Source organism: Pleurodeles waltl, chromosome 5, assembly GCF_031143425.1.
Source record: "Pleurodeles waltl isolate 20211129_DDA chromosome 5, aPleWal1.hap1.20221129, whole genome shotgun sequence".
In the NCBI taxonomy this organism is placed as follows: Eukaryota; Metazoa; Chordata; class Amphibia; order Caudata; family Salamandridae; genus Pleurodeles; species Pleurodeles waltl.
Window position 1 is genome coordinate 571911248 of NC_090444.1, and position 15234 is coordinate 571926481.

General features: G+C 44.5%; 1 protein-coding gene across 5 annotated transcripts in view; it reads right to left on the reverse strand.

Moving 5' to 3' along the window:
- Positions 1–15234, reverse strand: part of LOC138295831 (myosin-7-like) — a 228303-nt gene that overhangs the window by 33401 nt on the left and 179668 nt on the right. Inside the window, exon 8 of one of the 5 annotated variants that reach the window (XM_069234389.1) lies at positions 4377–5349. The exons of the other annotated variants lie outside the window; for them this stretch is intronic. Coding sequence (XP_069090490.1) covers positions 5305–5349 — 45 coding nt within the window. The 3' untranslated portion in view covers positions 4377–5304. Of the gene's footprint in view, positions 1–4376; positions 5350–15234 lie in introns of those variants that run through there. 5 annotated transcript variants of the gene reach the window in all.

Here is a 15234-nt window from a genome sequence, read left to right on the forward strand (position 1 = left end):
TCCCGACTCCAGATACCCCACATCATCTGGTGTCAAGCAATATGGGTGACCTGGCTTTAGGGTCAGAACTGTCTCAGTATGGCTCCCAGACCCTCCAAGGTGGGTCCTTCTTCACAAGACCACTGCGGTCTACATCTGAGATTTCTGCATTTGTCCATGAAGTACTGCAGTGCCACTGTTGTCTTGAAGAAGAGTTTCCAGTTGATTGTTTTCAGTGTTGCTGCGAAAAAGAGTATATAATCCAGCTTCATGGCCCTCAGCTTTTTATCTCCTCCTCAAAGGATTTGCATTGCTTTTGCTAAAGTCTTGTATATCCAGAAAGAAATATGTGCTGTATATGCAATAGCTGACAAGTTGTCCTGAGGATTATATCTCTAACTCTGTAGTTGAGAATCCTGGCAATAAGTCACTGGGGTGCTCCAGTGAGAGGGTGCTTTGCTTGCTCCTTCACAAAGCACAAGGAGATGTATTCTTCTGGGACCAGAATGTATAGCCATTTTTCTAGAAAATGTTTGGGATGTGTAGGAAAGCTGGCCTGGTGTGTGATGGGTACCTCAGCTCCTTACCCCTTACACCAGGTATCTCCTATTAGTGAAATGTAGACAGCGGTTAGAAGCCTGGCTCTCTTGAGGAAGCAGTGGATGAGCAGCCAAGGCTAATCTAGGAGACATGCAAAGCTCATGCAATACCACTGTATTCACACAGCACTTACACACATGAAAGAATACACTCAGTGTTACAAAAACAAGGGTACTTCATTATGGTAACACAACACCAACATTACTAGAGAGGCAATAGTCCCTTAGGAGGTAAGTAATGCACAATATATATACACTAGTTGTCACAAATAGGCATAAGAATAGTTAGAAAAAAGTGCAAATAGTGTAAAACAATAGAGAATAGTGGACCTAGGTGGAGCGAGCACAAACCATATACTAAACAAATGGAATGTGAGGGTATCACCCCCACCCAGGTAAGTGGAGTGTGTAGAGGGTCGCTGATGGTACTAGGACAGCACAAAAGTAAGTACCACAACATCCCCCAACAACCAGGAAAGCAGGCGTAAATTACTAGAATTTCCCCAGAACACCCACTTAGAAGAAGAGAATTGCAAAACGCAGAGATGACTGCAAGAAACCAATGGTGGGTTCCTGAAGAGGAAGACCTGTTGAAAAAGTGGACCAAGTCCAGAAGACACAGCAGACTCCAGTGGGGACAGGAGCCCCTACCTACCAAGCTGAGGATAGCAGCAGTTGGTCGACGGTGCCGAAGGAAAGTCAGCACTGCAGCCCTGGAGCTGCAGTCGAGTTCCTGGAGGATGCAGATGATGTCCCATGCCGGAAGGAAGATTGCAGTTGTGTTTGTGTGTCCGGATTCCACCAACAAGCCTTGGCACAGGCAAAACATGCAGTTGGTGGAAAGTGGTGCTGCCGGGGACCAGCAAGGCCCAGGAGGACTCAACTGAGGAGGGGGACTCAGAGGGGGCCCTCAGCGTCGCAAAGAGTCCACGGAATCACAGGCAGCACATCCAGGAGTCCCACAGGACGGGGACACAGAAGATGCAAAAGGAGCCCAAGCAGCACTGCAAAAAGGAGTCCCACGCCGCAACAGAGTCACTCAGGGAGCTGTGCGTCGCAGGAAGGAGTGCTGGGGCTGGAGCTACATGAAGACTGAAGACCCGTGGAAGAAGTGCCAACAAGCCTTGGCAGCTTCAAAGGACGCAGTGCACGGGGGTAAATCCACCCACGTTGGACAGCTGGTCGACAGGACCGTCTGGACCACTTCTGACCACCACCTGTGTTGCAGGATCCACACAGCTCAGCAAGAGCGTGGACACACAATGCTGTTGGTGCCTGCAAATGCAGGGGAGTGACTTCTTCGCTCCAAGGGAGATTCTTTCTTCTTTCCTCTGCAGACTAAAGACGAGCTGTCCTCAGAGAATGCACGACTGGGGAAATATTGCAAAAGCTGGAAGTAGCCGGAGAAACAATGTTGCAGGCATAGGCCGTTTGAAGCTAGGGCTTCACTAGATGAAGCCAGAATTTTAGAAGAGGTAACAAGTGTGATTAACCAGTCACAGAGCAGGGCAACATTTGGGCTCAACTGAATCCAAGTACTTTTAATATCACACTTTCATAGTGGAAGAACATGTCCTGGTTATATTTCTAGCCGCAAGAAGGATTGTGCGATTGCCTAATGATATTTGCCATCCCTTTATAATGGTCAAAGTTTGCTTAAAATATTGGCGAACAGGCTCCTTCTTATTGTTGCCTCTCTCGTCACCCTGACTAGTCAAGCTTCAAGCTTTGCTGTTTCACCAGGTTGAACGTGTGTAGATTTCTCTATCTGGATAAGGCAGAGAAAACCGAGAAACCCTTCACTATCCCGTCTCTAAGATCAGAGAAGTCATCTGATTCCAATGAATGGGGATTCCTGTTCCCGGTGCTTAATCACTTTGGTTTTGGGGCCTCATTTAGATCTTGGCAGGATTACTGCCGTGCCGCAGCAGAGACAGGCCGAAGTACTCCGGCAAGATGATGGAGTTCCGGCTGCCTTATTTAGATCTATGCCATTGCAACCTCTGTCCGCATAAACAGAGTGTACTCCGTCGCGCAAGCGGTATCCTGCAGCTGACGTGGCAGACTATAATGGCATATAGCACTCTGTCGGGACGATGAGACTGCACCAACCATATTTAGATAACACAGTTGTGCTGGCAGTGTACCAGCGGCGGTCCTCTGATGATGGGAGTCCATCGCAGGACCGGTTCAGCATTGCACTATGGCTGTGGCTATCGGATGGATGCTAGCAGCACACACCTGATGAATATCAGCTAGTTGTGAACACCTGCAAACCACACTATAAAACACACTCCATTTCAGACCATGATCCTTTGCCATTCCACTTTTTTTTTTTTTTTTTACTTTCCTTTCACTTTTTTGATTTTTCATCAACGTTTGGGGCGCTAGATATTTTTGTTAGTTACTCACTATGGCAGGGAGATAGAATCCATATTTTAGAAAAGGGAGAATTGTCAGTCATGGTGGATGAAATTATTAGAGTAGAGTCACAATTGTTTGGAGCCCAAGTACAAAATACAACCATATCTCGGGACAGGCAAATGTGGGCCAGAATAGTTGGCAGAGTGAAAGCTGTAGCAAACAATCAGCACACACAGTAGGAAATTATGAAGAAGTTGAACGACCTAAGGGGGGAGTGCGATCACTGGCCTCCAAGCATCTCCTGGAGGCCCAGAGGACTGGTGGTGGTTCTCCCAGCCCCCCATTACAACTCTTTCCCTGGGAGGAGAAGGTCTTGCAGATCCTACATCCTGAAGGCTTGACAGGAATCCCTGATGGAGTGGAGACTGGTAAGTTGAACTTAGCAATGCCTTACTAATCACAAATGTAGTTTTATCTCTTAAGTTAGCTGTTCAGAATGTTCCAATACCCTTATCAAAACATACTTATATAAAATTGATTAACCAGAATATCTTGTTATATCCAAATTACTAGCATCATGGTTGAATCTCTATTCTTAACAATGCTCAATATGTTTTGAAAAAATGCGTGATGTTCTCTGTGGATCATCCCTTGAATTTGCATTCCTTGCTTTATTTTCATGTATGTTCTGTACTTGAAAAAACAGGTTCTAAACGCCACCTATTTGCAAATGAAGGAACAGTGCTTGTGTTTTTCACCTATTTACATCATGCACATGTGTGTACATATTGTAAATGTGTGTTCATTTTCACTGTAGATATTTTAATAGGTAGGCTTAACTCGCATTTTAACAAGTATTATCAATGGTGTTTACAAATGATTAAAGCTACCCTGATGCCTTGTTTTTGTCTCTGGAAAACAATAGTGCAGTGTGATGTTGTTCAACCTCCCTTTTCTTCCATATATGCACATATTTCAAACAGTTATGCATCTGGCATTCACTATTTCATGCTATGTATGAAAATGTAATTTGTTGTGTTGATCTAGTATGTGGTCACCTTTTTACTCCATTGAATTGATGTAATTGCTTATAAAATGCATAGTCTGTTGAATCAAAGAGTTCCAATCATGTTCTGTGGCGTGAATAGAAGTAGTATTGATACACAATTCATGTTGCTGTGTTCATATGATGACCAATGCCATTATTTCTAATAAGTTATAGTTGAGTATTTTTAGCCTGCTACGCCTTGGAATGGTCTACTTCTGAACTCCTCTCTCTACTGTGTTGGGTTGAACGTCTGCTACATGTAATGTACACTTTCTAAATAACATTTTTCATTTCCGGACAGCTCTTCAACATCTTTACTGAAGTTTGCATCTGCATAAAATAACCTGCACGTGTATATTAAAAAAAATCACACAAAGGCCTAATCATTCCATTATTAATCATAATTTCCAATTTTAGGTTGCTTCATTTGTAGCTGAAGACACGTTTGAGGTACAATACAGACTTTTAACTTCATATTGTTTGTAATTCATCTTAGGTCCAACACCCTTGACCAGTGGGCCACCGTCTGCAACTGAAGACACCTCCACTCCAGACCAGGATCAATCATTCAGTGAGGACACCACTCCTGCAAGTCCGGATGATATGGAGCTGCCCAGTCCATCTGGTCTGTCTGGGCAGACAGATCCGGTGAGTCTCACTCTGCCCACACCTACACCTCCCTCCACAGATGCAACACCACCTCAGCCAATGGATACCTTCACTTCTTGTGTACAAGGGAACGTCACCCCAATCTTGTGACCCTGCAGTTCTGGCTGCTGTTGCACCATCACCACCACCAACTCCAGTTCTGGCAGGACCCTATGGGATGGGACACACTGCCTCAAGGGTACAGGTTAATGAGGGTAGGGGTCGTGGGAGGGAATCAGTGGGCTAGCAAAGGGAGGCTACTGGGATAACTGTCATCCAGACCACCATTGACCGACTCTTGGGAGCACTACAGCAGTCCCAAGAAGTGAAGGCCCAGGTCCTTACAAATCTCCGGGACATGAAGCAGGTGCAGAGGGAGCAAAATGTAGAGCTGAAGAATCAATACTCCAATCTGTGCTCCCTGAATGGGATGATGTTTGACATTTACCATCATGTGTGTAGGGGTTTTCCTGCACCATCTACCCTGTCTGTGGTCCTTCAACATCAGGACAAAATACACCTGCCTCAGCCGACCAACAGGAAGGCCTTGCCACAGCAGGAAACTGCTCCGTACACCCCAGTCCCTGCAACTCTGCTCCCCCCAGACACCCAAGATCAACCCATATTCCCTTTGTACTTTCCAACAGCAACATATCACTGCAAATGTCACAACTTTGCAATGTCCAAATGAAGATGATATGGTGAAGGATCCTAAAACAGGATAACAAGAGAAAATTAATGGTTTCACATAGGAAAATTGACTCAAATGATATGTTAGGAGAAAAAATACTTAGCACAAGCATAGATGATTGAAGTCAATAAACACAGTAGTCAATGTATGAAAACTTTGGTCAACAAACTTCTTTGTCCTGGACTTTCCTGAAGCATTACTACTAAGTTACCATCACAGGCTGATATGTTCACTATGTTACAAGCTGTTCTAGCATTTGATCTTACAATATATAAAGGTAAACTTACACTCAGGTGAACAAGTTGTCAAAACCAACTTGACGTATGTCAATTCCTCCCTATTCACCACTGTCATCTTAATTTGCCATTTTAACATCCTCATATGGAGGTTCTTCATGGTCTCCATCCTCTGCGATGATTGGGATGTTCTATCACAGGGCTATGTTGTGCAACGTGCAGTAGGCCACTGTGATTTGGCACATATTTTCAGGTGAGTAATGGAGGGCTCCACCGGTCTTGCCCAGACATCTAAATCTGGCCTTCAGCAGCCCAAAAGCCCACTCCACTGGCCTCTGTGTTTTTCCATGGGCCTCATTAAAGCAGACTTCCCCTGGCATTGTTGGATTCCTGTGGGGTGCTAACAACCATGGTTGGTTAGGATAAGCTGAGGCTCCTATATGAAAGTAAAAACATATATTGAGGAAAAATATCTCAACCCATTGAACATTCCTAAACTATGAATAAAGCAAATAGTCTTCATCCCATACTGTACTTACAACAAGCGTGGCTCTCCGAGGTCCAAGTTGTGACATTTGCAAGATATGGTGCTGTTCCATAGTACAAAGGAATCATGTGTTGACCCTTGGAAATGGGCACACACCTTTGAGATGTACAAATCAGGTAAGCAGTGCCATCAATTTCTCGAACCACATGTGGTATGCCACCCAAATCATAAAAATCTCCCTTCATCTTGTTAAAATCCTGACGTTGTGGAAACTGGATGAAGCTGTTGATGTGTCTCATCACTGAATAAAGGACGTCTTCGATGGCCTATCCAGACCACTTTAAGTTGGCTGTGAAATGCCTCCATATACTGCCACGGGGTACCGGAGAGATTCTGTGGTTATAAAATGAAGTACTGCCATGTTTTTCATTATTGGTTTTATTGCTGTTGGTTGTATTCCTATTATGAGGCGGAAGAGCAGGCTCCAGCTGGTGACATAAATCCAGAACAGTTTGCCTTTTAAATGTGTATTTGTTTATGATGTGCCTTTCCTCTGGGACATGCAAGGTCTGGAAAAGGTCTGAAAACTTGAGGCTGTCGTCTTATACTCCTCCCAGGGTTCATATGTCGGCATTTAAGAAAAACAAATTATCACTTAAAATGGTTCTACAATACTTCGATAACCAACCCACATCCTATGTCTTTGTAACAGTACATATCTTTTTGTAACATATATATGCACACATCATTTTTGTGTTGTGTTGTAACTTTGAATAACATTTTTTACATGCCTGATATGTTTTTATAATAATGTGTAAATAATACATTTGAATTGCAATATTTACGCATTATTCATTTTTTTTGTGTCAAAATCGGCCTATGGAAGTATAAAACACACTGCATCACTGTTGATGCTAAACACAGTAACGGTTTACATTTTAATGTGTAAAACTTTAAAAATAACAGTGTTGTACATAATTACACGTGTAAGCAAACTAGCCCCCAATTTGAGTGGTGGTGACACACATTACATTTAAAAATACAATACTCCACATCCTAAAATGGCGGGCGCCTGACCTTGACGTCAGGACAATGGCTACCTAAAGGCTGTCTGCGGACGTTTACAGTGTAGTATGTGTAATAATCACCAACGGACACAGCCATGGGCTTACATGTGTGACGGCTACGCATAAAAGCCAATGACGGTATCCGTCGCGGATCGTGTATGATGTGTACTTGTATGTGGCATCTCGACCAAAGCTCACTTGCTCCCTGACACTGCAGCCAAACACACCTCCTCCACTTTTGCTGCTGTTACTGACCTCTGGGAGCCAGGATCCTGGGCAAAGCAGGTGACAGGGCCCATAACGTCTCTCCTGAGGATTTGGAACGCCTCACCATGGATGTCCTATCCATGTAGAGCCAGTTGTATGGGAACCCAGAGGAACAGGTACATGCTTGAATGGGAAATATTTTTTTAAGTGACTTGTTTCTTCTTTATACAGTGGCTAATTTGTCCCTTTTTGTTCATGAGTGAAGTGTTGTGATTGGAATGTAGTGAACTGAATGATTTAGCAGGGGACATGATGTTTGACAATGTTTGAGATGTCTGTACATTGAAATGATACGTAATCTGAAAGAATAAGCTGACTTTTCATTTTACTTGACTTACACATTCAGATTTCATTTGGCAAACTGCATGCCCCTTACTTCCAGTGGCCAGCAGACACTGTACCAGTAAGATAAGTGAAAAATACAACCAAATGTCGTAATGAGAGAAATGTTAAGTGCAAGAAAAAACTTTCAAGTTATGGAGTAGTCTGAAGTTTTTATTCCAATTGAAAGAACAAACCATTTTCTGAAAGATGAGTGTCTATCTTTTAGCCGTGTAATAGTGCCACATATGGGGAAACATGTATCCTGTGCTGCAAGTATAAATGACACAGGCTCTCAATCACCCATACAAGTATGTCTCATTACTAAACACACTTGTTCATACATCACCAATAACTAAGTTCTCACTAACACACAGGGTAGCCCTTCCGTACTGCCCTTAGTCATTGTATGTTTTTTCAAACTATGGTATCTGCCTCGAAAAAAGGTTTGTCATTAAGCCAATGTAGCTGTGCGTGGGGGTGTTCTCTAATAATGTACAAGTTGTTTAGCCTTTTGTAGCTCACAAGGATTTGTACTGCTCAGAAGTGGCTCTCACTACAGGAAAGGTTTCAGACCCCTGGCCTAGATGATGTTTGTGGCCTGGATTAGTAACATGCCGTCACTGAAAATGATGAGGGTGCTCATCAGGTTATTACAAATTAGTATTTCCTAGGAAAATTAAAATGTTCGTGAATAATCTGTACTGACATTTAGAAATGCTTGTGAGAGATGTTAAAAAATTGTGTCACAGCAATACAGACAAACAAAACATCACAAAACCTTTTTTTCTTTCTTTTTTCTTGTTCAAATAGGTCAGTGCCCAGCAGAAGGCAGTGATATGGAAGGCCATCGCCAAGACGGTGCGGACCCTAAGGGTCCATTGCTGTAAGAGGTGGGAGGACCTATGACGCTGGACCAGAAAGTCTGCTGAAGTCCAGCTCAGCCAGTCCTACCAACATGGGAAGCTCGAGGGCCGCACCCGGACCCCTCTAATGGCCTGCATATTTGTGCAGGCCTATCCAGACCTTGATGAGTAGTTGAGAGCCCAACAGCAGTATCAAGGGGGTAAGTTCTAGTGTGAGTTCGGCATACTGAATAACTAAACTCATTTTGCCATCAACAATAAGACTGACATATGTCCAAAGTAGAAGAAGAGTTCTTGAAGTTGTATGTTTTGCCCAAGGTGTATGATGATGCGTTTTGTAGATCAAATTTTGGGAAAAGATACCACCTGATTTGTGTTCACTAGCTAAAGACTGATTTGAGCACAAACATGCCTGCCTAAACAACAACTATACATCAGGTAGTTTGATATTTTGTGGGACAGCAGTACCAAACATGCCACTGGTCTTTATTGTGTCAGGTGTAATGCTCCTTTATTATAGTGAACGATGTTACAACAGCCCTATTACAGGTGACATAGCATAACATGCTATTGTGATACAGTGGATGTTTCAAACGTCACATTGGTAAGTTGGTTTTATACACAAACAATAGTGAGCATGTGAGCCAAAATGACTAGTAACATCAGGTTAAATGGGTACATTTTTTATTCAAAATATATCCCAGATACGTTTTAAATCAAAAATACTATTTCATTCATGTTAAAAAGTGACAGATTTGCTTGCTTACTACTGCACAAATGTGCATGTAAGCCAGTCTGTTATGTGAAAAATTATTGTGATAGGCATACAATTTTTGGTACTACATAGACAGGAAGCGTTTTACAATGTCCTTTGTTATGTTCAGATGATAAACCAATGATGAAGGAAAATGGGATACTTAAAGGGATTTTTGCAGTTGCAAGGTTCTGTCACATATATGTTGGAGTATCCCATCTGGAAAACTCAATACCAGGCCCATATCATGGCTCATTCTGTAAATGTATAAATACATCAAGTTGTAATCTGGAGCATATTGTGAATTGCATGTGAATATTTAATTAAAACATTATATATGAATCCGTGTATGTTGTATTTACTGTGATGTTGTACCACTTTTTGCCTACAGTGAATACCAGCATTTTTGTGAAACAATTGTGTGAGAAGGTAGCCTCTTTCTAGCCTTGTTACCCCCACTTTTGGCCTGTTTGTGAGTGTATGTCAGGGTGTTTGTCACTGTTTTCACTGTCTCACTGGGATCCTGATAGCCAGGCCTCAGTGCTCATAGTGAAAACACCATGTTTTCAGTATGGTTGTTATGTGTCACTGGGATCCTGCTAGTCAGGACCCCAGTGCTCATAGGTTTGTGGCCTATATGTATGTGTCACTGGGACCCTGTCACACAGGGCCCCAGTGCTCATAGGTGTGCATGTATATGTTCCCTGTGTGGTGCCTAACTGTCTCACTGAGGCTCTGCTAACCAGAACCTCAGTGGTTATGCTCTCTCATTACTTTCAAATTGTCACTAACAGGCTAGTGACCATTTTTTACCAATTTACATTGGCTTACTGGAACACCCTTATAATTCCCTAGTATATGGTACTGAGGTACCCAGGGTATTGGGGTTCCAGGAGAACCCTATGGGCTGCAGCATTTCTTTTGCCACCCATAGGGAGCTCTGACAATTCTTACACAGGCCTGCCACTGCAGCCTGAGTGAAATAACGTCCACGTTATTTCACAGCCATTTTACACTGCACTTAAGTAACTTATAAGTCACCTATATGTCTAACCTTTACCTGGTAAAGGTTAGGTGCAAAGTTACTTAGTGTGAGGGCACCCTGGCACTAGCCAAGGTGCCCCCACATTGTTCAGAGCCAATTCACTGAACTTTGTGAGTGCGGGGACACCATTACACGCGTGCACTACATATAGGTCACTACCTATATGTAGCTTCATCATGGTAACTCCGAATATGGCCATGTAACATGTCTATGATCATGGAATTGCCCCCTCTATGCCATCCTGGCATTGTTGGTACAATTCCATGATCCCAGTGGTCTGTAGCACAGACCCTGGTACTGCCAGACTGCCCTTCCTGGGGTTTCTCTGCAGCTGCTGCTGCTGCCAACCCCTCAGACAGGCAGCTGCCCTCCTGGGGTCCAGCCAGGCTTGGCCCAGGATGGCAGAACAAAGAACTTCCTCTGAGAGAGGGTGTGACACCCTCTCCCTTTGGAAAATGGTGTGAAGGCAGGGGAGGAGTAGCCTCCCCCAGCCTCTGGAAATGCTTTGTTGGGCACAGATGTGCCCAATTCTGCATAAGCCAGTCTACACCGGTTCAGGGACCCCTTAGCCCCTGCTCTGGTGCGAAACTGGACAAAGGAAAGGGGAGTGACCACTCCCCTGACCTGCACCTCCCCTGGGAGGTGTCCAGAGCTCCTCCAGTGTGCTCCAGACCTCTGCCATCTTGGAAACAGAGGTGCTGCTGGCACACTGGACTGCTCTGAGTGGCCAGTGCCACCAGGTGACGTCAGAGACTCCTGCTGATAGGCTCCTTCAGGTGTTAGTAGCCTTTCCTCTCTCCTAGGTAGCCAAACCCTCTTTTCTGGCTATTTAGGGTCTCTGTCTCTGGGGAAACTTTAGATAACGAATGCATGAGCTCAGCCGAGTTCCTCTGCATCTCCCTCTTCACCTTCTGATAAGGAATCGACCGCTGACCGCGCTGGAAGCCTGCAAACCTGCAACATAGTAGCAAAGACGACTACTGCAACTCTGTAACGCTGATCCTGCCGCCTTCTCGACTGTTTTCCTGCTTGTGCATGCTGTGGGGGTAGTCTGCCTCCTCTCTGCACCAGAAGCTCCGAAGAAATCTCCCGTGGGTCGACGGAATCTTCCCCCTGCAACCGCAGGCACCAAAAAGCTGCATCTCCGGTCCCTTGGGTCTCCTCTCAGCACGACGAGCGAGGTCCCTCGAATCCAGCGACACCGTCCAAGTGACCCCCACAGTCCAGTGACTCTTCAGCCCAAGTTTGGTGGAGGTAAGTCCTTGCCTCACCTCGCTGGGCTGCATTGCTGGGAACCGCGACTTTGCAAGCTTCTCCGGCCCCTGTGCACTTCCGGCGGAAATCCTTCGTGCACAGCCAAGCCTGGGTCCACGGCACTCTAACCTGCATTGCACGACTTTCTAAGTTGGTCTCCGGCGACGTGGGACTCCTTTGTGCAACTTCGGCGAGCACCGTTTCACGCATCCTCGTAGTGCCTGTTTCTGGCACTTCTCCGGGTGCTACCTGCTTCAGTGAGGGCTCCTTGTCTTGCTCGACGTCCCCTCTCTCTGCAGGTCCAATTTGCGACCTCCTGGTCCCTCCTGGGCCCCAGCAGCGTCCAAAAACGCCAAACGCACGATTTGCGTGTAGCAAGGCTTGTTGGCGTCCATCCGGCGGGAAAACACTTCTGCACGACTCTCCAAGGCGTGGGGGATCCATCCTCCAAAGGGGAAGTCTCTAGCCCTTGTCGTTCCTGCAGTATTCACAGTTCTTCAGCCTAGTAAGAGCTTCTTTGCACCAACCGCTGGCATTTCTTGGGCATCTGCCCATCTCCAAGCTGCTTGTGACTTTTGGACTTGGTCCCCTTGTTCCACAGGTACCTTCAGACAGGAATCCATCGTTGTTGCATTGCTGATTTGTGTTTTCCTTGCATTCTCCCTCTAACACGACTATTTTGTCCTTAGGGGAACTTTGGTGCACTTTGCACTCACTTTTCAGGGTCTTGGGGAGGGTTATTTTTCTAACTCTCACTATTTTCTAATAGTCCCAGCGACCCTCTACAAGGTCACATAGGTTTGGGGTCCATTCGTGGTTCACATTCCACTTTTGGAGTATATGGTTTGTGTTGCCCCTATCCCTATGTTTCCCCATTGCATCCTATTGTAATTATACATTGTTTGCACTGTTTTCTAAGACTATACTGCATATTTTTGCTATTGTGTATATATATCTTGTGTATATTTCCTATCCTCTCACTGAGGGTACACTCTAAGATACTTTGGCATATTGTCATAAAAATAAAGTACCTTTATTTTTAGTATAACTGTGTATTGTGTTTTCTTATGATATTGTGCATATGACACTAAGTGGTACTGTAGTAGCTTCACACGTCTCCTAGTTCAGCCTGAGCTGCTTTGCTAAGCTACCATTATCTATCAGCCTAAGCTGCTAGACACCCTATACACTAATAAGGGATAACTGGGCCTGGTGCAAGGTGCAAGTACCCCGTGGTACTCACTACAAGCCAGTCCAGCCTCCTACAAATTGCACAATGGTAAAACAGACTTTAGATAACTAGAGATATTTATGAGTCAAATGTGAAAATGTTTTTGCTCTGTACTGAAGTGGATTACAAATGTATCAAGGCCTATGAATTTACTTATGGTGTACGAGTCATTTGTCAATCCACTACAAAATAGTATTAACAATTCCTTTAACAGCAATGTTTTTGCTCTGTACTGAAGTGGATTACAAATGTATCAAGGCCTATGAATTTACTTATGGTGTACGAGTCATTTGTCAATCCACTACAAAATAGTATTAACAATTCCTTTAACAGCACAGGTATCTACATATTGAGTGATACATTGATAAGCTACTTCAGTACAGACTCCATATAATCTTTTTTATATTTGAAATATACATCAGTTACTTGAAATAAGTGCCATCATTGTGAAATGCCCAAACAAAGGGAACAGGCTTTCAGTTTATACAAATATTGGTACAACATTGCAAGATTTGTTGACAGACATTGATTCAGGTTTTTCTTTTTGTGTTTAAAAATAATGCAGAATTGTGGGCCTTGTAACCACACTGTAAAAATGTATTTATGGTTTACATCCTTTCTGGTGGCATAGGTTCACTATTCTAAACAATAAAGCCTGCCCTTTCACAGGGGTTAAACAGTTCCTGCAGAGATATTGAAATGGATTTGAGAGTCATGGTAATTAATAATATGGGAGCTATCGTGGGGAATTACAAAACTGTGAACAAATGGTTTCTGAAAATGTTCCCTATATGTATGAGATGATGATAATAAAGATAGAAAGTTTGAGAGCTTTAAAGCAGGTGAAATATGAAAACTTGGAAAATGTTTTTAAGCAAAGTTCATGATTGGTTCTATTTACACAGATACAATAAAACTGTTGTATCTGTCATTTCAGCATCATGAGGAGCAGGGAGAGGAGACACTGGCCATGTATTTGGGAAGCAGCTGATCACTGTGGTTCAGGTGCTGAGACCACAGACACCAAGGGACCCAGTGGCACAGAGGGTAAGGGGACAGGCACAGAGCCCACAAGCTCCACATCATTATCTTCAGAGGCTTCCACAGAAGACCAGTCCCTAATGATGGTGGACCCTACAGCAACTGTTCCACCTGCATCCTTGTCTGCTTCCCATATTCTCATCTACACCCTCCCCTCCTGCCCCTCCCCACTCAAGTTGACTGAAAACACCCCCCTAAAAGGGGTGACATCTCCTTTGCTGCATGCATCTCCCCTCTGCCCATGTCCCTCCTAGCTGGGCTGAGCGATGAGGCTATTGACCTCCTATGGAACACCTCTATAGGCCAGACTGCACTCCTGAATGCCACCCAGAGGCTTAGTTGCAATATGCAACACATGGTAGCATACCTGGAAGGCATTCACAGTGCTATGTCTGGCCTGCAGAGGAAAATTCAAGGTCTAGCCTCTTCACTGACCGCAGCCTCCCAATCATTTCAACCTTGTGCCCTAACCCCTGCCCCTTCTCCATCCCAGTTCCCTATTCCCAGCCCTGTCTCAAGCACACTCACTTCCTTGCACGCATCCACTCACATACACACACAACACACACACACACATAAATGAAAACACACAAAGAAACACAAGCATGCACCCAGCCACCATACACACACTTCTGACACAACACCCACCACTACAACACCCACCACAACGCCCACCACCACAAACACAACCACCACACCCATAACATCCACCACCACACACATCCACAACACCCACCACCACAGGTACATGCACCACCATCCAATTTACCACCACACCCACAATCACCAGCACACCCGCAAGCACCACAACACCCACCTCCACATCACACTCATCCTAACACACACACAGTCTCACACACATACACACACCCCTACATGCAAAGCACCAGAGACACACGCTTACAATCACCAGAAAACACACTGGCAAAACCATACACATCCAAACATACACCTGCACAGAAACCACACACCTTCCAAAATACTCACCCAAACATGCACCACATGCATCAGACTCACATGCACAACAGAAACACACACAACACCCATTGCAGCTACCTCTACCTCCCAAATCCATCCTCTTCCACCAATTCTCCTCCTGATGCTTTCACTCTTTCCCTGCCCACCCCATCAAACCCAAACCCACTCCTCACAAGAAACATCACAGAAGTGTCTGCTCTACCACTAGATGTCCCTTACTGAGGAGGTTGTACATGGCAGTGCAATTAGGAGGCAGGTTCGTGGCCTGCAGCCCACACTGCCCATGCAGGACTCTTAGAATATTTTTAAAATACATTTTCTTTATTCCTTCTATATGAGAGACTTATCTCACTGTTGT